Source organism: Lepisosteus oculatus, chromosome 2 (assembly GCF_040954835.1).
Source record: "Lepisosteus oculatus isolate fLepOcu1 chromosome 2, fLepOcu1.hap2, whole genome shotgun sequence".
NCBI classification, from domain to species: Eukaryota; Metazoa; Chordata; class Actinopteri; order Semionotiformes; family Lepisosteidae; genus Lepisosteus; species Lepisosteus oculatus.
This window is the reverse complement of record NC_090697.1, coordinates 76,125,419-76,150,748: the sequence shown is the minus strand read 5'-3', so window position 1 is coordinate 76,150,748 and position 25,330 is coordinate 76,125,419. Positions and strand designations below refer to the sequence as shown.

The 25,330-nt window shown below is 53.9% G+C and overlaps 1 protein-coding gene across 3 annotated transcripts in view; it reads right to left on the bottom strand.

Moving 5' to 3' along the window:
- Positions 1-25,330, bottom strand: part of plxna3 (plexin A3) — a 136,831-nt gene that overhangs the window by 100,845 nt on the left and 10,656 nt on the right. For all 3 annotated transcript variants that reach the window (XM_069184100.1, XM_069184106.1, XM_069184110.1), the window contains exons 2-3: positions 18,157-19,451; positions 17,673-17,855 (exon numbers count right to left, since the gene is read on the bottom strand). In XM_069184100.1, coding sequence (XP_069040201.1) covers positions 17,673-17,855; positions 18,157-19,353 — 1,380 coding nt within the window. In that variant the 5' untranslated portion in view covers positions 19,354-19,451. The remainder of the gene's footprint in view (positions 1-17,672; positions 17,856-18,156; positions 19,452-25,330) is intronic.

Genomic DNA, 25,330 nt, shown 5'->3' with positions numbered 1-25,330 from the left:
GGTTTTCCAAAAGAGCTCCGAGACCGGGAAGAGCCAAGGAGAGGGGCGTTCTTCTGCGTCAATGCGGTGCGGAAGAAATTGGGGGCGACAGGGTCGAGCAGCATCCATTAGAGGTGGGGTTTCAGGCAGCCAGGTCTTGAGCGGAGAATGGAATTACTGTCAAGTTTCCAGCTGGGGTTTAGATCAAGAAAATGGAACTTAAAAAAAGCCAGTCGGGCTTCATTATGGGGAGAGAGAGAGCGAGGCTAAGAGAGATGTAGGGGTTTCCAGCAGACTGACAGCACAGCGTGACCACTCCTCTCGGACTTGGAAAGGGGTCACCTTCACTTGGCCAAAGGTACGGGACACTGTGCATGACCGCGTGTCCAGTGTCCAGCAGTGTCCAGAGAAAGTGTCTCCTACCCATCAGGATCTCACCACAGAGAGCACCCAGATCTCCCTCTAAACTGAAAGCAACCACAGGCTCGAATTCACCTTCCCAGCCCTGCGGGAGCAGGGTCACCCCTGGAACAGGGACGCTCAGAGCTCCCTGTGACGGCACTGCCCCGTCCTGCTCTCCAAGAGCAGCAGTCCATCAGCTTATTGGGAACTGGACGGGGGCAGCCCTGGGCCGGGCAGCCCAGCGACCAAAGTGAAAGGATTCTGACCATGTGTCGCACCTGACCAGAGCGGAAGCCGGGAGTGTTTCCATCAGCCGTTGAGGACGCCGTACGCCGGGACACGACGAGGCAGCGTCTGCACTCGAATTGCCCTGAACGTTTTAACAGGCGTCGTTTGGAAAGGGACGGACCCAGCGCTGCATATCTGAACTCTACGGCCACAGCCACACAGATTAAGCCGGGGGGGGGGCCACCGCGGTCCACAAACAAACACAGGGCGCGGCTCTCCACTGGTGGCGCAGGGCCCTGGCACCATCCTCCCCGTGGAAAAAGACGCTTTTTGCCCACAATGGAATAAACAGACAGCGGTGTCTGGTCAGTTCAGATAAACCCGTGAGCAGAAGACAAAAGACAGCAAGGGCCAAAAACGCCTGGCAAACAACGGGCTCCGAACGCTCTCTTTCCTTTCACGGGAGGCGGCAGCAGTGAGACGGAGAAATCCGAGTTGACCGGATCCCACAGTCTTAAAAGAGAAGTACTGAAAAGGACGCTTTCTAAGGCATCAGAACGAAACTCCCAAACCCGTCTGAAAGGACTTCCTCAATCCACGGAGGGAAACCTATTACAAGATTGCCACCAGGAAGTGGATCACACTCCCCTTGCACAGCAATCAGATCCACTCCGGGATTTTGCCAGAACTTGCAGGCTCTTGTATTTTAGCCAGGCCTGGTTCATTAAGAGCGTGAGGCAGTTTGAACAGGCAAGAGTGCGATATTCATCTCACTTCCTTGGCAGGGGCTTGTACGGGAGCTGGTTTCCGTTTGCAGTAAAGTCTGGAATGGATCGGCACTGCGGGGATCTGATCTGTTGCGCTGGTATCTCAGACGTGCTGCGACACTATGAACTCGCAGACATTCCAGAAAACAACAGAGCTGCTTTCACTGATCTCATCTACAAGCACGCGAGGCTCTGCGTCTCATTGTAGCTGAAAAGGGCGAAAAGTGTGAAAGACTGATCCATCAGCATGAGTTTCAGTGTCGTTCCTGACCAGGTGAAATCTTCCAGGATTGAGATCACAGAGACGCTGCTAATGACTCACTTCCTCGATCGCGCGGGGTAGAAGGAGCAAGGGGACTGGCAGATGTTAGGCAGAGGACACAAGTGGAAACTATGGGAAAGTGCGTTTAAAACCAGGAACAGGAGGCACCTCTTTACACTAAGGGTGGCGGGGGTGTGGAACAAGCCGCCCAGCCATGTTGTTGAAGCCGATACTCTGGTTTCTATCAAGAAATCCATTAACTCCCAGATAGGTTAGAACAGCCAAATGCCCTTCTCTCGTCTGTAGCCCTACGGTGTGCCGTCCCGTCTGCTCCTGTCTCAGTTATTTTTTCTGTGATTGAGCTCTGGTTTCTTGCCGTCTCCGGGTTGGCGTGTCCCGCCAAGGCCGGTGGTTTTTGCTGGGACTGCCGAGGGAAGAGCCGGGCCCGCCGTCGTGCCACGGTTTTCATCGAAAACGCTCAGCTTGAGCCCTCTTTGTTTGTGAGGTTTTTTTTTTTGGCGCTCATTATTCAGCATCAGTTCATTATTCTTCTGTTGCAAATCAGAGTGGGAATGTGTGTGTGTGAGAGAGAGAGTGAGGAGGGAGGGCTGAGATGTGTTGCTTGCTCCTCACTGTATTTCTTGGCAGAACCGCGATCCCTCTATCAGCGCTGGAATTCTGCGATAAAAGATTTAAGCCTGAAGATAATCGGGTCTCCGTCTCAGCGCAGAGCCGCCAGTCTGTGGAGGCTGCTCAGTTCTCTGCAAATTGGGAATAACCAAACCCCCACTCCCCTAGCCCCCCCCAATAAACTCCTCCCTCCCTTCCACTCGTCTTTCCCCGAGGATGACCTACTTCCAGGTGCCCGTCTCCGAAACCCCCCCTCCCTGACCCCTGCGACAGACAGTAATATTCCACATCATTCCCCCTGCTGACACGGTGCATGAAGACCGCAGACAGGAGAGGAGAGGAGAGGGGGAAGGGCAGGGGAGCAGCCGGTATGTGGTCCTTGGCTACAGAGAACTCAGGGAGGATGGGAAAGAAAATTGCACCCTGGGACTATGGAGACAGAGACGAAACAGCAAGGTCTCCTCGTGAGCAAAATTCCATTGCTGCAGCGCTCCCCCAGGTAGTGGTCAGCATTGGGGCCCTAGGTCCAATTCTGACCTGGGGTGTTGTCGGTGTGGAGTTTGCATGTTCTCCCCATGTTCACAGGGATCTCCTCCCACAATCCAAAGACATACTGGTAGGCTATCTGGCTTCTGGAAAAACTGGCCCTGGGGTGAGTGTGAGTGTGTCTGTGTCCTGTGAAGGACTGGTGTCCCATCCAGGGTGTGTCCCGCCTTGCACCAGCTATTTGGCAAGATAGACTCAGGCTTCCTCAAGAAACTAAATTAGACACACTGATCGGCCCTTCCAGGACCAGGACTGGACAGCCCTGCTGCAGACATGGGACCAGGACTGGACAGCCCTCCTGCCAACACGCTGACCGGCCCTCCAGGACCAGGACTGGACAGCCCTCCTGCCAACACGCTGACCGGCCCTCCAGGACCAGGACTGGACAGCCGTCTTGCAGACACACTGACCGGACCTCCAGCACCAGGACACCCCTGCCTTACAGCAGAATCATCTGGTGGCAACTGGATCAAAAACCAGGACAGGAAGGGGGCGCTGGATGATGTAAACAGATCAATGCCTTTTAATGCCCGTGAAATCAAATGATTTGATACGCCGAATTAGCCCTGCAATTAAACATGCCTGCTTGGCCATTTCAAGGCTTGAAACCAGAGAAAGCTTCCTGGCACTTGCTTGCCAAGCCTTCGCCATCTGTCTCTTTGAATGTTGCAGCACTCGTCTGAGCCGAGCCCCAGACTCGACCAGAGAGAATTGCCTTCGACAAGCCTCGTCCATCTATAAATATTCATGGCAGATTTAGTCTGATGCTGGGGCGCGAAACCCAGAGATCTGGAAGGCAGGCGGAGCTCTCTTGAGTATGAGCGAAAATCTGAAATCGCCACAAAGCAGGGGAGTAATTAATAAGCAGGATACAAAGACTTCACCCTGCTAAACGCTGGTACGATAAAAGAGTTTAGAGAACCGAGCAAACAAAAGAGGAAATGCAGCTGCCCAGTCTTTTCTGCATTATCAGTAAGTATTTAGCTGGGACACTGGAGGGCTGTGCCTGCTAATTGAAATGTCTTGCATATATAATCTAAGAGGAGATGACAAATGTATAGAAATCCAGGCTCATTCCTTTTGTTGTCTGTCAGCGATTGCCTTTCTCCACACACTCAGTCCAGCCCTGTGACAAGGGCTTCCCAAGCACCCAGAGCTCCATTTCCTCAGAGCTGCTATACTGCAGTTATCTCGGTGGCAGAATTAAAACGTGATATGTCCGTACAAGAGGAGTCCCGGAGTTGAGGCTTTTCTGCTGCCCTCTGGTTTTCAAGAATGTTCGGGCCTCCGGCCGGCTCTCGGGAGACTTCAAACAGACTGACAGCGGCCTGCCGAGCCGAGACCTTTACTATGGAAGCCACTGCAGTCGCTACCGAGCTGAAAGGTTTAAAAATCCCTCATCGGGACGTGGGTACGGGAAAGGAAGATTACTGGCCTGTCACTTCAGCAGTGTAAAACACCACTGCAAAGTTGCTCAATAGGCTCGGTGCTACAGTACATGCGTAAAGACAGTTTTCTTACAGTACTGACAGCATTTAGTGTTTTAAACACCTGAACGCTATTGGTGAATCAAGCAATTAATCTGTTCAATCAAAAGAATTCTGCTCCTTGGGGTCTGAAGATAATTTCTGCTTTTAGTCCTAAATCCTCTCTAACTTAGTTTAACAATCACAGGTTTCGCTGATCATAACAATATTGTTCTATATCTTTAGAAATTGATTTCTAGAACCTGCTGATCTGCTGACCATAGGCTGTAGATCATGGTGTTATAAGGTTGCAGAAAGTTAGTGATTTTGCCATTTGAACTTAAAGAAGCAGAATTAGGTGCAATTATGCAGCACATACAATAGGTGCTGTCTGAGCTTCATACAAGGAACTGTGAAAGTGCCTTCAAAGCCAATTCCTGCCTTCACACTGAGGAAGACACTTATCTCCCAGAGCAAGGCAGAGGCAGAGGAGTGCAGCTCAGGTCATCTCCCTCAGGGCTGCTGACCAGGAGGAGGGGGCTGCTATCTCTCCCCCGCTCACAAGTCAGCGATTATCGCTCTGCAAAGACGGCCTCTGCGCACTGTAGAGACGGCGCCACAAACAGAGCAGTCCGCGCGGACTGCGAACACAGCAAAGGAAACATCCCAGCAGCACGGGGCTGTGAAACACCGACGCGGAGCAAGGAAGCGTGTCAAAACATCAAATACTGAAAGAGAGACGCCCCGAGATGCTCAAGCATCCTGCTGGGCTCCATCAGTGAAGCTCACTGCTGTTGAAAGTGTAAGGAATACAAGTCTTACAAAGTCTGGGAATTTTTCCCAGTCCGGGAAACGGGCAGTCTCAGATGACCTACACTGCACACTTTATGCAATGGTGGCAGAACTCTGTGTCCATCCATCCATTTTCTAACTGCTGCTTCCAATTCAGAGTCAAGGGCAAGTCACAGCCTATCCCAGCAAGCAACAGGCAAAAGGCAAGGTACACCCTGGACAGGACGCCAGTCCATCACAGGGCACACACAGACACAAACACCCACACACCCGCATCAGGGTCAGTGTACCTAAAAGCCAGTCTCTTGACTGTGGGAGGAAATCGGAGCATCTGGGGGAAATCCACGTGAACACGGAGAGAACATGCAAACTCCACACAGACATCACCCCTGGTCCAGAATTGAACCCAGGGCCCTGGTGCTGCTAAGCACAATGCTAACCCCTGCACCACCATGCCACTCACTTAATGAGTCCTGGAATTTTAATTCGAAAGTCTTGAAAAGTCAACCCAGAACATATATTCGTTCACATTACAACTCACAGAGACCCATTAAGAGAGACTTTTACACAAGAAGAGGGGGTACATCTGGCCCATTTGATAGTAGTGAATTGACCTGAGGCTCCTATCGAGCTGTTTCTTGAAAGGAGCCAGGGTATCAACAACATGGCTAACTAGTTTGTTCCACTCTCCCACTACCCTTTGTGTAAAGAAGTGCCTTTGAGTACAACAGTAGAGCCTGCTCTTGGATGTATTGATATTCGTGCACATCAGACAAATATTTGATTAAATAAATCAGTCTTTTTTTTTATATATAATCTAACAAGCAACAACAGTGGGCGGATGGAGGTGTCCTCAGAGTAAACAGTTTTTACAGCAAGCGGCTGGTGATCTTTTAAAAGACAAATATTTAATCCAAGGCCAGCCCGATTGATCTTGCAGTCTGACTTAAGTGCGTTGAGTGTTTTCTCAGAAACGCGCCCATGAGCTTTGGCATTGAAGTCCCTCGTCTCTTGCCCTCATTAAATTATTTGCACATTAATCAGAACCATAAGGACAAATCAGTACTCTTGTCATTTTTTAACAGTCCCGAATGACTTTCATTGGCTTTCGAATCGCTTGATCCCAGGGCAGACGAAACCCGGCCAGCAGGCCTGCTGTTGCTCCTCTTGTCCAGCACACTGTACCGTTTAGGACGCTTCCTCTCTTTAACAGCATCCGTCACTCCTCTCACAATCCAGCTGTAGTCAGTGACGCCACTTACACCGGCCGCGTGTGCAGCGCGCCAGCAGCGTAGTAATGCGCAAGGCCTGTTGTTACGCTACAAGGCTGTTTTGACGCGTGTTAAGTGGAGTGCATGAACACTATATGGCACAACGCAGACCTTTCACTCCGTCATCACACCATCCCAGTATCTCACCCCAAAGACCCACCACTCCCAGACCAGATGAGAGGGTGCTCACAGATGAGAGGTGCCGGTGAGTCCAGCTCGCGATCATTTCGCTGAGCGGCCCATCAAAACCCTGTGGCTGCAGTGCTTGACCGCTTGAGGCATCCGATAAATCAGATCAGTGAAAACAACAGCACTGAATACATCTGCCCGACAGTAACACAATGGAATCAAACTTCATTAGGAGTACATAACCAGCTGTATAGTTACTGGACGCATGGCTCAGTCACACAGTTTCTTGCCTAGTGTTGATAAACAAGGGAAAGGCAGAAGCTGAAAAGCTTGTGACACTGAGCAACAGGCAGCGGACCAGACCACGCGTCTGTGGCAGGATCAGTGCAGATCGCCAGCGGAGTAAAAGCAGGACACGTGGCGGATGCAGAGCGCATTCCGCCTTAACCACACCGGTCTCCCAGGCGCTGTCCTTCCCCTGACCACAGCCGACCTCGGGCAGCAGGGTTCTGCTTTTCTGAGCTGTTGCAGAGAAGGAGACAACCAGGCCGAACTCCTCCAATCTACAGGTCTGCCTTGGAAATCAAGAATCAAATTCTTTATCCCTTCCATCACGAAGCAGGGAGCAGCCCTCCCATCTTCACAAACACTCCGCTCCGCAGGGCTCAGCCTGTCCGCAACCGGCCGCCTAGATTGTCCTTCACCCAAGAACGCCATCCTTGCCCGTCCCACTGGCCTCCCAGCCGCCTCACAGGCTGAGATCAGAGTGGTTGAAGCCGGAGGGGGGGGGGGGGTGTGCGCGTGGCGGGCTGTCAGGGTCAGGCCAGAGCCTCTGGGTTAATGAAAACCTGCGCTTTGATGTGCAGGTGTCCGCCCAACGTCAGCTCTGACCTTCATGGGAATGCGCCATGATCTGATGGGCTGAGCTGAGTTACGACGTCCGGAAATAAAAAAAAAACAACAAAATACCACCCAGTGCATACTGAAAACGCCCACCCCCACCCCCATCATGGCCATCATGGCACACACCAGAGGGTAGGCCTGTCACCTGCACAGTGCAGGCAGCCTTCTTCAGAGGCGCTCTGAAACGCAGCCCTGCAAGCTACTTTATCATGCCTTTCTTTAAAAAAAAGTGCTGAAAGAGTGGCCAGGGCATGAATGCATCCCACGAGCTGCCCCCCCCCCCGCGCCACGGCCCATCCTCAGCTCTGCCAACTACCGCCACCCCCTTCCCACCATCCTCTGCCTTGAGAGCCGCTCAGAGCGCCGTCAGGGCTCTCCGGTGACTCGGCACCCACAGCACGAACTGGGCGATGGGTTCCTCCCGCCCACAGCCCGCAGCCCTCTGCAGGCCCGTGGCCTCCGGAGCCGCATTCCTGTGTCTGCAGCAGACATCAGCCCCCACACACCTCGTCCCCCTCTCGGTGTGCAGATCCCAAGCCTTAACTCGCCGCTGGAAACACTCGTTCTGGGGCAATAGGGTCTCAACAGCCCTCACCTCTGTAGCTATTGTAGTAGATGGATAAAGGTTATGCAGTAAAAAACAGCCATTCACGCTACCCCCACTCAAATTTCTTGGAATTACACCGGCGTGCCCTTAAAAAGCACTTCCACAGGCTCATGCATGAGTGCAGAACAGGTGGGCAGCTGCCTGTTCTTGGCATCTGAGCAGTTACCTAGGTGAGCTGTTGTGCTCAACATGAGGGAGAGCACAGACAGGAGGTTAACATCTGCAGGAACACCTGTTAGCACATGAGCAGGACAGAGATGACATCCTGGGCCAACACTCCGCTGGCGATGCCCACCACGGCCCGGCCGAGCGGCTCGCCACAGCACGGCACTCTGGGTACGTCTATCGTGGCTTTGAAATCAAAGCTTCCAGCTTGCGGCTCTCTGCCTGTGAGAACTGGGGAGAAAGGAGTATCGACACGTTCAGAGATGCGGAACGTTTCTCACAGCAGCTGGACTGACCTCCTCAAGTCAGAACCAAGTTCAGCCCGAGACGGGTGAAATATGCAGAAGGTAATCCAAGCGGAACTAATGTTCTTCACTCCTGTATTTGAAGCCCAAAATCTCCCTCCGCCTCCACCACCTCTCTCAAGCTTTGGCTGAAAACACACAACCACTGACGAGGCTCAAGACGGGCGCTTCAAGTTCAAACCACGACAAAATGAAACCGGAACCCTCCGTTCACAGTAAAGGTCGATGATGCCTGAACCCGAGCATCTGGCCAGGCTGGACTGCAGTGTAAAGTCGAAAGGCTCGAGGTGGACACGGGCCAGATGTGAATTGTGGTGCCAGTTAAAAAATACTTCTTAGCCACATTCACATGAAGGAAAACTTTGCAGTGTGCATTTTGAATGAAAGAAAAATAACTTTTTTTAGTTTCACCGCAATTTGTTTTTCCACCAGACTCTTGAGTCATTGTCGTTGCTGAATCACTCTTCTGTGAAAGCATCTCCACTGTCTACCCCCCGTGCGCCTGTGAACATTGTTGCACAGCAATGAAAACTCTTCCGAGTTCTTTTTCTATCAAAGAAAGCATTCCTATGACACATGAACCCTTCTGACTCCATTGCACTAAAACAAATTCCGGCCTCGAGGGTTAAACCACTAGATTATTGCCGTTTTTGAAACAGAATTTTTCATTTTCCATATTATCTTAAAGCTCAAGAAACCCGCAAGTGAGTGGGGGCACATTTTTCCTTCTGCCTTCCTAGTGGTATAAGAGCCGAGACTGAAGACTGAAAAGTGTTTCGACATCAACGGACCTGGACTGCTTCGCCGGCTCCCCCTCTCGTCCCCCCCCAGTGGCGGTGTGGAGCCTTGGTCGGGGTCCCGGGCTCGTGCCCAGAACGTTGTGGGTTCAAATCCCGTGTGGGCGCTGTGGCTGAACCCCTGAGCAAAACATTTCACTTGATGTCCTCCAGTAAAACAACCCCTCTCTGAAAATGTAAGCCAGTCACTTTGGATAAAAGCACCAGGCAAATAAATGAGTGATATCAACGATCTCAATTTCACAGACCCCGTCCACTAGATTCATGCCACATGGATAACTTCACCAAGCTGGCCCAAGACCAGCTCGGGACGGGCAGAACTGTGGAAAGAAAAGAGGCTGACCGCAGTTTTCCGAGGGGCTGGGGTCACTCCTGCCATCCTGGGCTTCTGCACAGGCTGCAGGCTTCGGGAAGACCCTGCACAGGGCAGTGTCCCATCTCTCTCCTGGCAGGACAGGAGCCCTTGCCTTTCTCTGCTCCGGCACCTCTGGATCGTACGAGCTGTCAGCACATGTGGCGTTCATGGAAGCGGACGAGGGGGTGCACATCTGGAATCCATTGCACTTCCCTGGCCAGCTCCCCTCGCATTCTTTCCTTCCTGTTCTATTCCTTGCCTCCTCCTGTCAAACACGAGAACAGCTCACTCTCGACACACACAAGGCAGCACACGGGCCCGGCCCAGACGCCCGGCTCTCAGATCCCTGTGTGACAGTGGAAGCTGATGCTTGTCAGGGTGGGGGGGGGGGGCGGGGGGGGGCAAGGGGAACAGATAAAACTCGCTCTGTCAAGCTAGGACCTCCTCATTGTGTGAGCTGGTTCTGATCCGGTTCTAAACCTCGATTATGCCAATGCAGTCATTAAAGATCCAATGACACTATTTGGAAGAGGAGAGGTAAATGCAAGCCTGCCTCTCTTATAAAACTGAGCCCCGTCTTCTCGAGCGAAGGGAACCGCAGACGTAGCAGCGCGTACCACGAAGCCGGAGTGAAAAAGGGGACCCGAGGTTCAGATGATTTCCCCCTTCACCCCTGATCGAGTGGGCGACGCCGCCTGTCTTCCTGCAGCGTGTCAGATCCGGGGGGCCCTTTCTCCCTTCAGGAGCCCCACCGGCAGAGCCGACTCTGCTGTGTTTTGGAACCGCTCAACGTCTCCCCGGGAAAAACTCAGAGGCCGTGTGAGGAACGGCGGTAGTGCTCCCAGGAAGGACAGCTCCAGCACTCGCGGAGATTTATGATAAACAGACTTCCTCCCCGATCTCACGCCCCCCCGGCTTGGGACCGGCCGTAAATCCCCAGCGGAGCCCTCCTGTGTGGGGGCACCGATTGATGCTGCCGAATGGGGTCCGATTCCAGCTCGCATCCGATTCACTTCCGCCTGCCGTGAAACACTGCCGCGGCCCGTCCCCCTCGTGCCCCGCCTGGCCACTGCCCCCCGCACACGAGCCCGGGCAGCCGAGCAGTGCCACACGCACACGGCTCCCACCATCGCTCCGGACACCGCTGGGACACGGCACCAAGCACGAAACGGAGCAGGATGCGGTTGAGCTGGAGGTTTTGCGCCCCTTGCAGGTCCAACGCGGACGCTCACGCAGAAGTTTAATGTAGTAAAGTTCGGGGGGGTGCCCCAAGAGAGTTCTGCAGCCGAACGTGGCGTTTTCTTTCTTCTCTTTTCAGCGCGGAATAAACCTGTTACTTGTTTCCTTGTTCCTTCGGGTTGCAGATCCCATGGTTTTACGTCTCTGTCCGTTTCCTCAGGTCCGTATCATGCTAATTCCCACCTCTCCTCTCTATGCCCCACCATACAGCACCTGATGTGGCTCCCCACGGCACAGTGCTGTACACCCCGACAAAGGTCAAATGCAATGAGAAGCACAGAAAGAGAACCAGGATAAAAAGCAGAGACTACTTTTATACACTCCGCTCGAAACAGGAAGGAGTCTTAAAAGCATGCACGCTCTCTCTCTCACACACACACACTCCTCTCTGCCATAGTGCTGCTTCTGTTACAGTGCACTCCATCAAAACACACTGACAACCTCGGGCTCATTTCCCTAAGGTCGGATTAGCGGTCTTTACAGCCTGTCGCTGACTCACTACGTTATGTGATCCATAAAGGAATTTGCCTTTTCCAGCTGTAATTCATTTGAGCTCCGAGTGCGTTAGGCGAGAGCAGCACCTGGTCTGGACCGGAACCCCAGCCTGGGTTTTGTTCTCTTCTTGCACAGGCTGTCCCAGCAGTGACCAGACCCACCCCGGCCTGAATAACCCCAGAGCTGCATTGCCAGAGCAGGCAGGGAGAGAGAGACCATTACAGCTGCAAAAGCCCACTGTTAGAATGAATCATTACTGGCCTCACAGGGGAACTTTATTCTGATAACCTTTATTAATACATTAAAAGGCGAGGACTGAGAACTGCATTTTTCTTCCTCCGAGACGCCTCCAGCCCCGAACTCTGGCATTTGTTTGATCACAATTATTATTTTTAATTCCTGGGTACAGATGGCTATTAGGAGTGTGTCCTCGGAGCGAAGATGATGTCATTCCTTTCTTTTATTGGAGGAGCTGCGCGGGGATCATTTGGCCTTGCTGTCGGATGATCTCAGAGTGACTTATAGGGCCTCGCGCCCCGAACTGCCGCAGAAGGAGACGTCTGATTTTTCACCGGGGAAAATTCACTCTTTTCGTCTGCACAGCCCCGCCAGGATTGATAGACCTGCCACCCCACCACAATTCCTCCGTGCACCGTCGGCACCGACGCTCCCCCACGTTCCTAAACACCGGATCAGCGGTCAGATTCATTTTTTAAACCCCAGACGCCTGGAATGGGCAATCATTAAATCTTTTCACGCGGCACGGCCACAACTCTTGCACAGAGGTGTGTGCACACAGTCCTCGTCTGCTCATGTCCACAGGGCGCCAGTATGCAATAGATGCATATACCAGTATCACAAACACCACTCAATCCACTGAAGATCGTGCCAATTCGGTGCCGGGACGTCGCACAGTGCTCATGTTGCAGTGCTGACTGACAAACAGGTAGTGGGAATGTAAGGGCATGGTCAGTGAGTGAGGCTCACGGATCTCTGGCTGTGGCCTGTAGGTGACCCGACCAGCAGGGGGCAGCGCAGAGAGCAGGCTGGGCTGTCAGCGTCGGCACCAAGCTTTTTCTTGGGCCAGGTCTCTAACCCAGAAAAGGCAAGGCCCGCGCAGAACCTGGAGAAAGATTAGCAGTGGCAGAGCAATCCCTCAGCCCTCAGTGAGGAGGGCTTATTTCAGAGCTTATTTACCGGGAACCCAGGCGCGGGGGGTGGGGGGAGGCTGGATCACGTATTCAATCCGCTGCAGAGAGCCGCCGCGGCTCTGCCTTCAAGACGGCCCCCGTGGGGCCCAGGACTAACAAGGGCTGGCGATGACGGCGGCCCTGTAAACAACACATCCACTTCCACTTCCAGGCTTCGACAGTCCTTAACGGCGGATGCTGGCGCTTCGGGAAAATGCTTCGCTGCCTGCGTGTCTAATCAGCAGACGGCTCCAAGCTGCACCCCAGCGCCAGAGACACCAGGACACTCAGGGGGCAGGGAGGCTCCAGCCAGACTTGGAAAGCCCAGCAGCCTGTGGCCTGTGGCTTGCACTGATCTCGCAGCCCCTGTCAAGAGCATCGCCGCTCGAGTGAGATCTGTCGGGCAGCCCATGTGAGAGCAGCCCCACACAGCACAGCAGCTCTGTATGTGGCAGCGTCCAGGAATACCAGCAGGCTGGGGCCCGGAGCAGGGAGGCGGACCGAGCAATTGCATTCTGAACAGGTACGGGAAGTGGCGGGTAAACACAGCCCGGGGGTTGAACAACCATCAAGACCAACGTGGATGGAAAACAAGTCTCCTCGATTCACACAGACCAGAGGACAAGTGGACACTATGTGAAAATGCATATTTAACTGAAATAAAGAAAGTGCCTCTTTACACAAAGGGTGGTGGGAGAGTGTAACAGGCTGTCCGGACACATTGATGGAGCCGATACCCCGGCTTCTTTCAAGAAACAGCTGGACGAGATCCTTTGATTAATTAGCCAGTAGCAAACAAATGTGTTAGAACAGCCCCCCTCTCGTCTGTAACCCTTCCAATGTAAAACTGAGAAAGATTGTTAGACAGCCGAGAATGAAAGGTAATTGCCCCTGACTTACAGGTCGGCTGTTTGAACATTATTTAAAGTCCTTATCTTCGCTTTTGGCTGAATTAATTAAGGCTGACTGGTAAAGACCTGTCTGCCTATTACACTCTATATGGATATATTACTACTATGCTATTGCAATGAGCTGCAATCCTTGATAAAGAGCAGCTGATATGTAACTGGGTGCATCAATGCGGTCTACTGCATAACGTGAGTATGGCAATCTACACAAAGTCCTATTCTATTCCATACGAACGGATTAAAAACATAAGTCAGTATAAAAAACCTCAAGTGGATATTCATTTGCTGAGGAAGGCTGCCAGCACATTGCCAAGCTCAGGAGGCACCCCGCTGGCTGGGCTGCTGGCAGAAACTGGCACTGCCCTGAAACTCAGCCGTTGCAGTCCTGGCCTCGCATCTGCGCTGTGCCCCCGGGGGTGGCACCGGCGGGGAGGACAGCCCACAAATACCCCAGGGGCCCGGGGGGCGCCCGCGGGGCGCGTTGGCATCTGACCACAGAGGGAGGAGAACGTCCCCGAGGCTGGAGGGACTGGGGTGACTGCTCTGCCCAAGCAAGTAAGAGCGCCCCTGACACGGACCACCCACCTCCTCCTGCAGCGAGGAAGCTTGGGCGGCAGAGGGGGCCGCTGGCTGGCAGGCAGGAGGGAGTGGAAGAGGCCTGATTACAGGCCATTTCCCTGAACGAGGGGGGATGCCTTTTCTCTTCTGCCGCCAAAACAAACAAGCAGTTTGGGTGGAGAGACGGCTCATTTAAACCCCCCAAACACAGACACACATGCTCCCCCCACCACCACCACCCAGCCCCTTCCCAGACTGAGCTGGAGTGTGCCTGGGCAGGCAGCAGCACCGGCACGGGAGAGGGAGGCCAAGCGCCGCACGAGGGCGCTAGGCAGGCTGGGATACCCCTGCTCTCCCGTCCTGCACCCCGCGCGCCTGAAGGGGCAGATGGGGCAGTCCCTCGGCACAGGGGGCGCCCGATTAGCGGGACCGCAGCCGGGCCCGCCGACAGGGGGAGACGGGACACGCGGCCGCTCCGCGGGCTTGCCAATGAAAGGACCAGGACCGGGCTCGGGAGAAGAGAGCTGCTCGTGCTTTTCGACCTGCCCCTCCCTGCTTTCATCTCCCCTGCGCCTGTGCTGTGACTAGCTGGAAACACAGCGAGGGCCCGGCTGCCAGCGGGCGGACAGAACCCACGGGCGGGCCCGGGCGGTCTGCTGGGCCACCGGAGAGCCTTCAGACCCAGCGGGGCGGGGGGGAGAGGCGGGGAGGGGCCTACTGTTGCAAGGCTGTTTGCTCCAGAAGCTAAATGTGCTTCCGATTTTCTATTTTTCCTGCAAGTCGCAAGTCTTAAAAGCCGCAGAAGGACCAAGAGGAACAGTAGGTGCAGAGCACGATGCGGATGAGGGATTTTTAGCTGGATTTCATTTAGAGACAGACAAAGGAGAGCCAGTGCCTCACAGCAGCAAACAAGAGCTTGGAAAGAGGCCCTGTTTCGTAGCTGCGCTAGCTGTGTCAGGACTGTTGTTTTCTGCTGCTGTGGCTGCTCCTGTGCAGAGCGTACAGTTCCGTGCCGGCAGTGTTGGACAATGCTGAAAGGGGGAACCATATTCACGTTACACCAGCCTATGCCGTCTCTGCGTTACGCTGTTAAATACCCTTCTTGTTACACCTCTCCGCAGTATTGTTTTCTGTTCCGCATCCGTTTTCTCCTATATAATTCTCTAGAAAAGCCACACAGGGAATAACTAGACCATCAAAGATATGGGAAAGAACCATGTCAATTTACACAGTAATGCCCAGTGCCTAGTAGGTTTGCCATTTTTTCATAAAGCAATCACAGTTGCTGAATGACAGACAAACATAAGCACAATCCACAAGCACAAGGAGGATTTACTAAGAAGCAGGCACCCTGGTCATTTGTTTGCATTTGTATCACAAAAGCCAGCTTTTTTAATTTTATGAAACATTTTTCAAACCAGCGTTGCCTATTGTTGGTGCAGAGCAGGATCTCATATTCTGGAAGAGCCACAAAAGCTTATGATCCCTAACACATGACCATATATCATCGCAAGAGAAGAATATTAAGAATAAAGTCCAAAACGTAACTGGATCCTTATCTGAATCCGAGCCCCGAAGTTGTGCAGCACTGCTGTTGACTCTCCGTGAAGAAACAGTGAATCAGCCGTGAGCAAAGGATGACACAGCTCTTACATACAACCAAGAAGCATGTGAACATGGCGCACCAGCTGCAGGGAAGTGTCTGTGCAGTGCTCATCTAGAGACAGACACAGGGCCCTATCATTGTACAGGGAGCAAGAGCCTTTCCACACCGACAACACCAAGCAACAAACAGAGCAGGCACTAACACAACACCTCTTTTTATTTTAGTCCTGTGCATCATGCAGGGCCCAAAACCGATGCTTCACAGCTATGTATATCAGAGGCACGAAAGCACAGCAGAAAAACAAGGCAACTCCAACATGCAGCATGTGTGCTCATTTTAAAACAGTCTGTGATTATGCATGCACAATCCAGTAGACTATATGCACTGACACGGCATGTTTTCAGTGTTGATGCAGAATGTTTCTTCTGTAGGGAAAGGGAATGGAAACGGCTCTCTGTGCCTGCAGTGCTAGTCAGAGATTCTGTAGCCTGCAGTGCTCTCTGGGCATTGTGTCTAAGATGGGTAGCTTAGAGCAGGGGTTCCCAGTCCTGGTCCTGCAGGGGGGCACTCTCTCTATTGTAGGGGTACCCACAAACCTGGTCCTGCAAGGAATGCTGTCTCTACTGTAGGGGTTCCCAGTCCTGGTCCTGCATGGGGCACTGTCTCTACTATAGGGGTACCCACAAACCTGGTCCTGAAAGGAATGCTGTCTCTACTGTAGGGGTTCCCAGTCCTGGTCCTGCAGGGGGCACTGTCTCTACTATAGGGGGACCCACAAACCTGGTCCTGCAAGGGGCGCTGTTTCTACTATAGGGGTTCCCACAAACCTGATCCTGCAGGGGGCGCTGTCTACTGCAGGGGTTCCCGATTTTGGTTCCAGGGACCATCTAGAGGTAATGCTGTCCTTACTACAGGGTTTTCCACTCCTGATTCAATGAAGGCTTCAATTAGGTCATTAAGCCTCAGCTGGAATGAAAACCAACAGGTGTGGGGACCTCTGGGAGCAGGACTGGGCACCCCCACCGCAGAGACAGCGCCCCCCTGAGGACCAGGATCAGAAACCCCTGACGTAGTGTCTTTTGTGCAACCTGGGCAAGCCGGGCAGCTCGTGCGGCTCGCCGGCTGACGCGCTACCAAAGTGACTGACTCGCCAATAATTCATGAGGAAGGGGAGGTGTAAGCGTATCCTCATGAAATATTGCTCTAATGGCAGAACGTCTGGATCACGCAAGTGGAAAATGCGCACGTCTCACTGTTCAATTTTCTGTTTAATGCACTCTGCGGCGGCTTCTTCAGCGCAGACAGCTGGACAACAGCGCTAATGGCACTTTGTCAGTTAGCAGCAGCGCGAGCCCCCTCCGCCACCAGCCCGCAAATGACAGCAGCCGAAAATAAAACACCCACTCAAGGAACAGACGCCAGGGCAAAAAAAAAAAAAGACATCAGAGCCCCTCAGCTGATCCGCTTCATTTCATAATTACTAAAAATGCTTCACCGGGAAGAAAAAAAATAAATGAACATAATGGTTACTGGGTTATATTCTTCGCAACAGCGTCTCGAGGAGACTGGAGTGGAGGGGTGAGGAGGCCCTGGCACAGGGATTCAGCCTTTCACTGCAGTCCTGCTCTTAATTACTTAATTGATCCAATTACTGAGCTATTCAGCCCAGATAATTGCGGTCTGCATCCACAAAGTAAAAACCCAGAACGCACCCAGAGGACCGAGCCCTCCCAGAACCGCTTGCCCGCAGATTCACTCTGTGGTCCACTGCGCGCACAAGGATGGTCCAGGAGCAGAACGACTGCTCATCGCCAGCACACGAGGCTCCGCGCCAAGGAGAACTGCGCTCCCAACACCAGAGCGCACGGAAAACCTCATTTCTGACCTCTCACGGGCAGATCAGCCCCTTGAAGACAGAAAGAATGAACTGGCCGAGAGAGAGAACACACACGTCCTCCCACAGCAGACTCTGCTCGCAGGAAAGGTCGTGACCCTAGGGGACGCCCATGCTCAGAGGACACCGCTTCTGGAGATGTCAACAAGGGACAAGCAGGGGGAGGTGCCCCGCCTACCTTTTTGAGCTGGCCGCTGCGTGTGCCCACGAACACCACCGAGTGCTCTCCGTAGGTGTAGGCCGCCACGGCGGCCATGCCTTCGGTGCGGTCGTCGAACAGGGGAACGCCCTCGATCACGTGCAGGCCTCCCAGGGGCTGGTTCAGCACCAGGCCGCAGAAGTCATCCCCGATCTGCTTGGGCTGCAAGGAGGACAACAAGGGGTTTTAATCGCGGGCGTGCGTGTGTGTGGGAGGGCTCTCGACTGGGAGAAAACCGTTTATGTTCTGAGCTAACGAGTCAGTTACCACCTTTTGGCGACTCTTCAACTACTGTGCCTTGGACAACTGCACGTTGACAGGGAACACAAACGTTTCTCAATGGTTCAGTCAGAAACTGCTTCACCGGTGGAATTCAATAGGCGTGCCAAGCGCTTAAGAAAACCCAGAAGACGCGGCGTGCCTCTAGGGCCAGCGCTGGGGCCCACCAGGCCAGGGGACTCACCGTGTTGATGCAGGGCAGCTCCTTGTTGAGCAGCCAGGGCAAGGAGAGCTTCCCCTCGCCCCGGTAGCAGGACTTGATCCTCTCCCGCATGGCCTCGTTGACCTGCCGCAGGGTGAAGAGGCACAGCACGGTCTCCCGCGGCGGGTTGGCCCGGTTCTTCTGCCCCTGGGAGAAGAGCACAAAGAGGACGTCCTCCTTCTCGGACAGCCCCAGGGCCCTGGCCAGCCTCCGGCCCGGCCGGTGCTTGTAAGCAGCCTGGACCAGGCGGTACTCCACCCCGTCCTTGGTGCAGCCCAGGGGGAACTCCACGTAGGAGTAGAACTCGGTGTCGTCGGCGCACATGCGCACGATCTTGGAGGTGAAGAACTTCTCCCCCGTGGCGTCCATCTGGGTGAGCTGGGTGTCCAGCTGGAGGGTGAGGAAGTAGATGTAGCTGCGGCTGGCGAAGCCGTAGACGTAGTAGATGTCGAAGGCCGGGTAGAGGGAGAGGGTGTCGGAGGGGATCTTGATCTGGGAGGAGACGAACTCGTCCTGGTACACCAGGCTGAACATGCTGACGCTCTCCTCGTTCACCACCAGCTTGCGGCTGGAGAGCGTGGGGAAGTACTCCGACTTCCCGTCGATGGCCGCCCCGATGAAGAGCCGGCTGCCCGCCTTCGCCTCCTTACCCACCGCCCCCTCGCCCTCCTCGTCCTCCTCGACCACCACCCCGGCCATGCCGTCCGCCTCCCGGGCCCCCGACAGGTAGTGCTCCTTGCGGTGGTGGGGCTCGCCCAGCTTGAAGAGGTCCTCCAGCCGCAGGAACTGGCACACGCCCTGCCAGATGGTGCCGCAGGCCACCAGGCGGCGGCCGCGGTAGTCCACCAGCAGCATCTTGTTGACGTTGTCGGAGGGCGCCAGGCGGTGGGCACAGGCGCGGACGCTGGGCGGGGGGTAGCAGCGGGCGTTGTCGTCCACGGGGCCCGTCTGGTGCGACCGCAGCTCCGTCAGGTTGTCCGACAGCTTGTAGATCCAGTTCACCGCGCCCACGAACACCTCGCCCGTCTGCCGGTGCACGGTCAAGTGCGTCAGGGTGGTGTCCGCCACCCGAAACCGGCCTGCGTCCGGGGGCAGTCCCGTGGGCTCCACGGGGAAGCCCTCAAGGGGCCCGGCCTGCAAAAAGAGGCAAAAGGCCAACGCCAGGCCACCGAGCGCCATCGTTGCGGGCTTTTGTGGGGTGCGGGGTTGGGGGCGGGACTTCCTCCTTTCAGCTTCCTGCAGCTTTTTCCGTCCGCCGGGACTTCAGCGTCTCATGTCTGAAAGAGACAGAAATTGAGAGGGGAGGTCACGAAGCTGGCGGCGCAACTTGTTTTCCAAGAGTTGCAGAAGTGTTGCGAAACGCAGAAATACCTCACGCCGAGTCCCCCCCCCCACTCTGCTTCGCTGCACCCCCCCAGGGCCAGAACCCGTTTTTCACATCCGCGCCGGTGGGACCTGGGCCCTCTGCCCGCGGAGAACTGGCGTGAACCGCCAAGCGAGCCGACCGGCTCTCTCAACGGTCTCAAGCAGCCCAGCGGGTGTCACCCGAGTCCAGCACAGACCCGCGATGCGCATCCTAGACTCATGCGCCTGCCCGACTCACAAACAGCCGCGCTGGGGGGCACGGGGGGTGGGTGGGCGCGGTTTCCCCCGAACGGAAAGACGAGAGGCCGCTGTGGCTCGGCGCCGTGCGCCTTGGAAAGCAAAACGCCCAGACGTCCAGCAACCTCCAGCGCCTGCGTCATCATCCCTCCCCACCCCCTCCTACAGCCCCTATCCCATATCCCCCTGATGCCCATTCCGGCCACCCCCCGTCCATCGGGAGAGTCGTATTAGCGATCCGGATCGGAGGGTCAATCTCCTGGAGTATGGGTGGCGGGGGGGGTGGGTATCGATCGCAGAGCCGCTGACGGAGCCATGGCCCATCATTCCTGCCCCCCCCCACCACTCAATGGAGTGCTCATAAACCTTTATAGCTGTCACTACCGCTAATCCAGAGCACATTCGTTAATTAGGCCGCGGCGCGGGGAGCGCGGGGAGCAGGCGGGAGGAGGGCAGGGGAAGTGACCGGGGGACTACTGACCAGAACCACAGCTCCCGGGACAGATAGATAGATACTTTATTGATCCCGTGAGGGAAATTGCAGTGCAACAGCAGCTTAACACACACAACACAGCCACAGTGTAACGAATTATATACTAATAGTACAATACATACAATACAAGAGTTACTCACAGTCCGGACACACAAGAGGAAACTAGAACAGAACGGTACACAGAAAATCGTATCACACGTATGAATATAAATATAGATGTAACCATAGATGTAAATATAAATATAAATGTATTGCACAGGTCCCTGGCATATATTGCACAAAAGTGGTTGTAAACGGGAAAAAGAAAAAGAAAAAGAAAAAGAAAAAGAAAGAGAACAGATGTAGCAGTAGATGTGTATATGCGTTTAGTCCAGAAACAGGTCACTGTCGCTGTTGCCTCTGCCAAGACGCAAGGTGGATGCGTTGTACAGTCTTATGGCAGACGGCAAGAATGACCTCCTGTAGCGCTCCCTGTCGCACCGTGGGTGAATCAGTCTATTGCTGAACGTGCTCTTCATTCCTGCAAGCCTGTCATAGAGGGGATGGGAGAAGTTGTCCATGATGGCCTCCAGTTTGGACATCATTCTCCTCTCAGCCACTACCTCCAAGGGGTCCAGGTCAGACCCAATGACAGAGCTCGCTCTCCTGATGAGCTTGTTCAGCCTTTTGGAATCTACTGCTCTAATCAGGCGCAGAGCTCTCCCGCCCCACTGAGCCAGCAGCCCCCTGCCCCGGCTGTGGCAGGGCAGAGCCAACGAGTGACTGGCATGGAGCCATCCTGGTATCCCTTAGCCCATCATCGCCTTTCGATCCTGCCGTTTGCGGGGGGGGGCTGGCAGCAGCCGAGCCCCGTCGGACTGCGACCTCTCCAGCAGGCAGAGGGGGCTCAGCTCTTCTCCCTCGGGCGGGGTCCTCTAGTCCAGCCTGGAGCTCAGGACCCCTATCCCAACCTCACCACTACTTCCCATTCAGATCCCCTCCAGCGGGACGGAGCACAGAGCACAGGCTGGAATGGGAGCAGTCCGCACCCCTCTCCAGTATCGGGGCTCAGAGACCCCTCTGCTGCTCCCAATCCGGTGTTCCTTACGAACAACCCCCCCACACCCTCCCGGCACACGCCCTGTGGCTCTCCAGGCTCTCCCGAGAGGAGCGTCCTCACACCCGCCCGGCCAGCGAGCGAAACCCACACTCACCCTCCTTCCCATTATTTTGCATTCATAATGAAAAATTAATAGGAAGAGTGAAGCAGGATATTAAAAAAAATGGGAGACAGTTCAGCTTTATTGAATCCGTTCTATAATTGAGGCAACAAAATGAGCTCAGCAGAATAATTACTATTTAAAGGCCCGGTTTTAATGCAGTTTGAAAAAAAAAAAAGAGAGAATTAAGTCCAGCGGCTGTATCTAAAAGGAGACTTCACAGGCAGGAAATGTGAAGTTCCACACGAGCCAGCTGGGGGAGGGTCTTCTCGACTCCAGATGGTTCCTGGAAAGTACCTGCGCTTACAGCAAACAGCTCTGGAATCCACATCAACGGGCTTGATTTCTTATTTTCTCTCGTTTGCAATTAAAGGCACTTGGCTTTGCCTGTTCAGGGACAGACTAAGTACAGTAAGTAAAATCCTACTTTGGAGAAGAGGTCCCCCGCGAATTCCTCTCTCCGGCTGCTCTAGTGATCCAGTCCTCCCGTAACAAGACTGCAGCCGGACCCTGAAACCAGGCCAGAAACTTCATTTCACCATCACAGCCGGCACATCCAGGCCTGAGCCTTTTCTGGGGGAGCACTTTCTTTATCTGGAACACTTCTTTATCTCAAGCTCCAACACCTGTTAATTGCATCACAGCTCTGGCCATTGGGGGGAGGGGCGTTCAAAATCAATGACCTAGCCATTTGGCTTTCTCATCTTTGAAATGGTGTCACACAGATTTATTTAACCGAACCAGGAGTGAGACGCACTCCGAAATACTCAGGTGCTTCAAGCGTCACAGGGACACTCTTTAACACAAACACATCTCACTTGCAGGACTCTTAAACGAATTTGACTCTTGAATGCAGTGGCAGTTTACAAGGTGAAGGGTATATTTCTTCTTTTGTCTTTTCTAAAAGGGCCTTTATTGAACTGGTTCTGTGTGCACCTTGGCTTCCTCGCTGTATTTCGTAACCTCATCTACCATCTCCTCTCCATGTTTTTTTTTCCTCTCGTTCTGTAAAGCACGTTGAGAAGCCACTTTCAAAAGGCGCTATATAAAAAATAAAGCTTCTCAGTACTCCTATTTCAGTAACGACCTGTCCACCCTGCTCATGCGGCGCGGTCAGCTTGTTTTCTGGACCACAGACCCACCAGCGCCTGACCGCCTCACCCCTCCAGCAGACGCACTCACCTCACTGAGCCCATGAGCTCACGCCAACCACGGCGCATCACCAGGCCTGGAGCTAGTGGGGAGCAGGGGTTCCCCACACAATCCTGCAGCTCAAGCATCCTTCACTTTTGAGAAAACCCCCTCTCCTTCCCGGTTGATCCCGACTTTTTTTTTTAAGCCTCCCTAGACTCCATCGGATCCGGTCAGATCTCTCCCCCCCCAGCGGGTCCGGCCGACAGACATCCGAAGTTCAAGCGAACACGCATGAAGGGAGGGACACTTCCACTTGTGTCCCTGCACCGGCCGAGTGCAGTAGGACTTAATTCCCAGCTCCCAGCAGGCGTGTGGGATCCAGCACCATGCTGTAGCTGGCCTGGCTCAGCACCCTGCGGGTGGCAAGACCCGGAATGGTTCAAACGACTACGGAATGGGAGCCTGACAAAATTCTCCTGCTTTACATTTCCATCCGCCGTTATCTCCAACGGATGCCAATGCGTGAAGGAGCCAGGACTGACCACATAGCTGTAGGAACGCTAAATCAACTTCAACTAGGTCGCAGCTGAACAACCGACAGGACGACATCCTGAAAGACAGGCCCGACTCCAGACCTTCTGCACCGAGCCTCGAAAAATAACGTCTAAATGGCGAAGACCTTTCTTATTCAAATCTTCATCTTGTTAGGTCAGGGCATTACACCTCTTAATAAATTCCTTCCCGAAGAAGAAAGGGGGGTGAATTTAGTGCCGATGCAGAACACTGAAACTCTCTAAAATTGAGCTCTTTTGTCCCCGAGTGACAGACAATTGCGCAGGAAACTATAACTGCGCCCAATCTTTCTACAATCACCAGAAACAAATGAGCCTGAATATCGGAGGAGGTAATCAGATTGGAAATTACACAGAAAGTGGCCTTTCAGCGGCAGACGCCAGAGAACGGTGTCCGCGGCGGAGCGCGACCCCTCCCCCTCCTCCTCCCTCTCCAGCGCGACTCTCCCGAGAAAACGGCCCGGTTGTCTGGGCTGGGATCGGCCACACGTCGGGCTGCGTGCCGACCGCAACGCACCGCTGGAGAGGGGGACCGGCCTCCCTCGCGTTCCCGCGCAACGGCGTGACGGACTGTCCCTAAACACCCGCAAGCGTCTCTCCAGCGCGCAGCTCTGCCGTGTGCGTCGGGTCCGGTGAACGGGTCCGGTGAACGGGCCCCGCAGCGCCCTGCTCCAGCGGTCCCGCCAGGGCCGATACCCGCCAGGACCCGGCTCTTCCTTCCCCGTGAGCTGCGCTGAGCCCCGGGAATGATCCACTGCCGGCGCCTGACCACATCCTCCGTGCCGGGCTGTCATCCGCCGAGCGAGCCAGCCTTTTTCAAAGTTAATAAACCTAATCAGACGTCTGCCCATTAATTACAAACAGCGCTAATGTTTTAATTCAATGTGAACGTCTCCTCGTGGCAAGCCGCGCGCAGGAAGAGACCAAATGGCTCGCTTTCAAAGAAATGAGCTAAGCTGTGAGAAACTGCCTTTTCCCAACCGATTCAGAGCCACTGCGCAGTTTAACTGGTGCCAGTAGCACAAACAGCATCTGACGCCCGGCTGGCTCGCTTGCTTCATAAGACCACAGCGTTCTGTTCCAGAGAAGGTCATCCTTCTTTGCCTCCTGAAGCTAGCCAGCCCGCCCTCACACGCCTCTCTCTGCTTTACAGTGTGAAATAAGAAGAAAGGGTGACACACAAGAGGAGCCATTTGTCCCTCCCGGCTCATTTGTTAGTCAGTGGCTAAGCGACTTTAAGAGCTCACCCATCTGTTTCTTAAGAGAAGACAGGGTATTGTCTTCAAAAACCACAACTGAGTAGCTTGTTCCACACCCCCGCCACCCTTTGTGTACAGTAGCGCCTCCTGTACTTGGTTTTAAAAGCACTTCCACATTGTTTCCACTTGCCACCACTGGCTCCTGTTTCACTGCTCATTCCGCGGTAATCTGCCGGGGTGACCCTGGTCGAGCATTTGGGGATTTTTAAAACTTCCATGACATCCTGCTGTAGTCTCCTCGGTTTTCTGTGCAGGACATCCCTTTAAAGATCTAGACTGTATCTGGTTTCTTTACTCTGTACCGATTTCAGGGCAGCAAAATATTCCTCGTACCACGATGAGCAAACATCTTCAAAATATTCATTATTGAAGCACCGGATCGTACAGTTTTAACAACTTCTCTTGATTTAAATTCTGAATTTTGTATTATATATCCTAACTCCCTGTTTGCCGTTTTTTGCTCCCGTACATTGTCCAAGAAGGAATATTGCATTAACATCGCCCAGTCTTTCCCACAGGTAGGTTTGACCAGTTCTGTAGGCCCTCTCTTACGCTAGAGCTGGGATTCGCTATCTGCATGCAACACAATGCGCCTGTCTACATTCAAAATCATCTGCCAGGTGTTTGTCCGGTCTTGAATTCCGTCTCTTCACGTGACTGCAGGAGATGATTCTGAATACTTTAATCACATCTTGCCAGAGCCTCATGTGTCCCATGCACAAGACGTTCTGATCTTTTCAGCACTTCCTGGGCGCTGCTAGCTCCCGGAATTCTTTTGTCTGCTTTTTCTATGGGCTCTTTCCAGGGTACCAGTGCCTCGTCTAACGAGATTGCTGATCCCCCCCGCCAACCAGCGCCAGACCAGTCCCTAGAAACGCCAGGCTTGCGATGTTACGT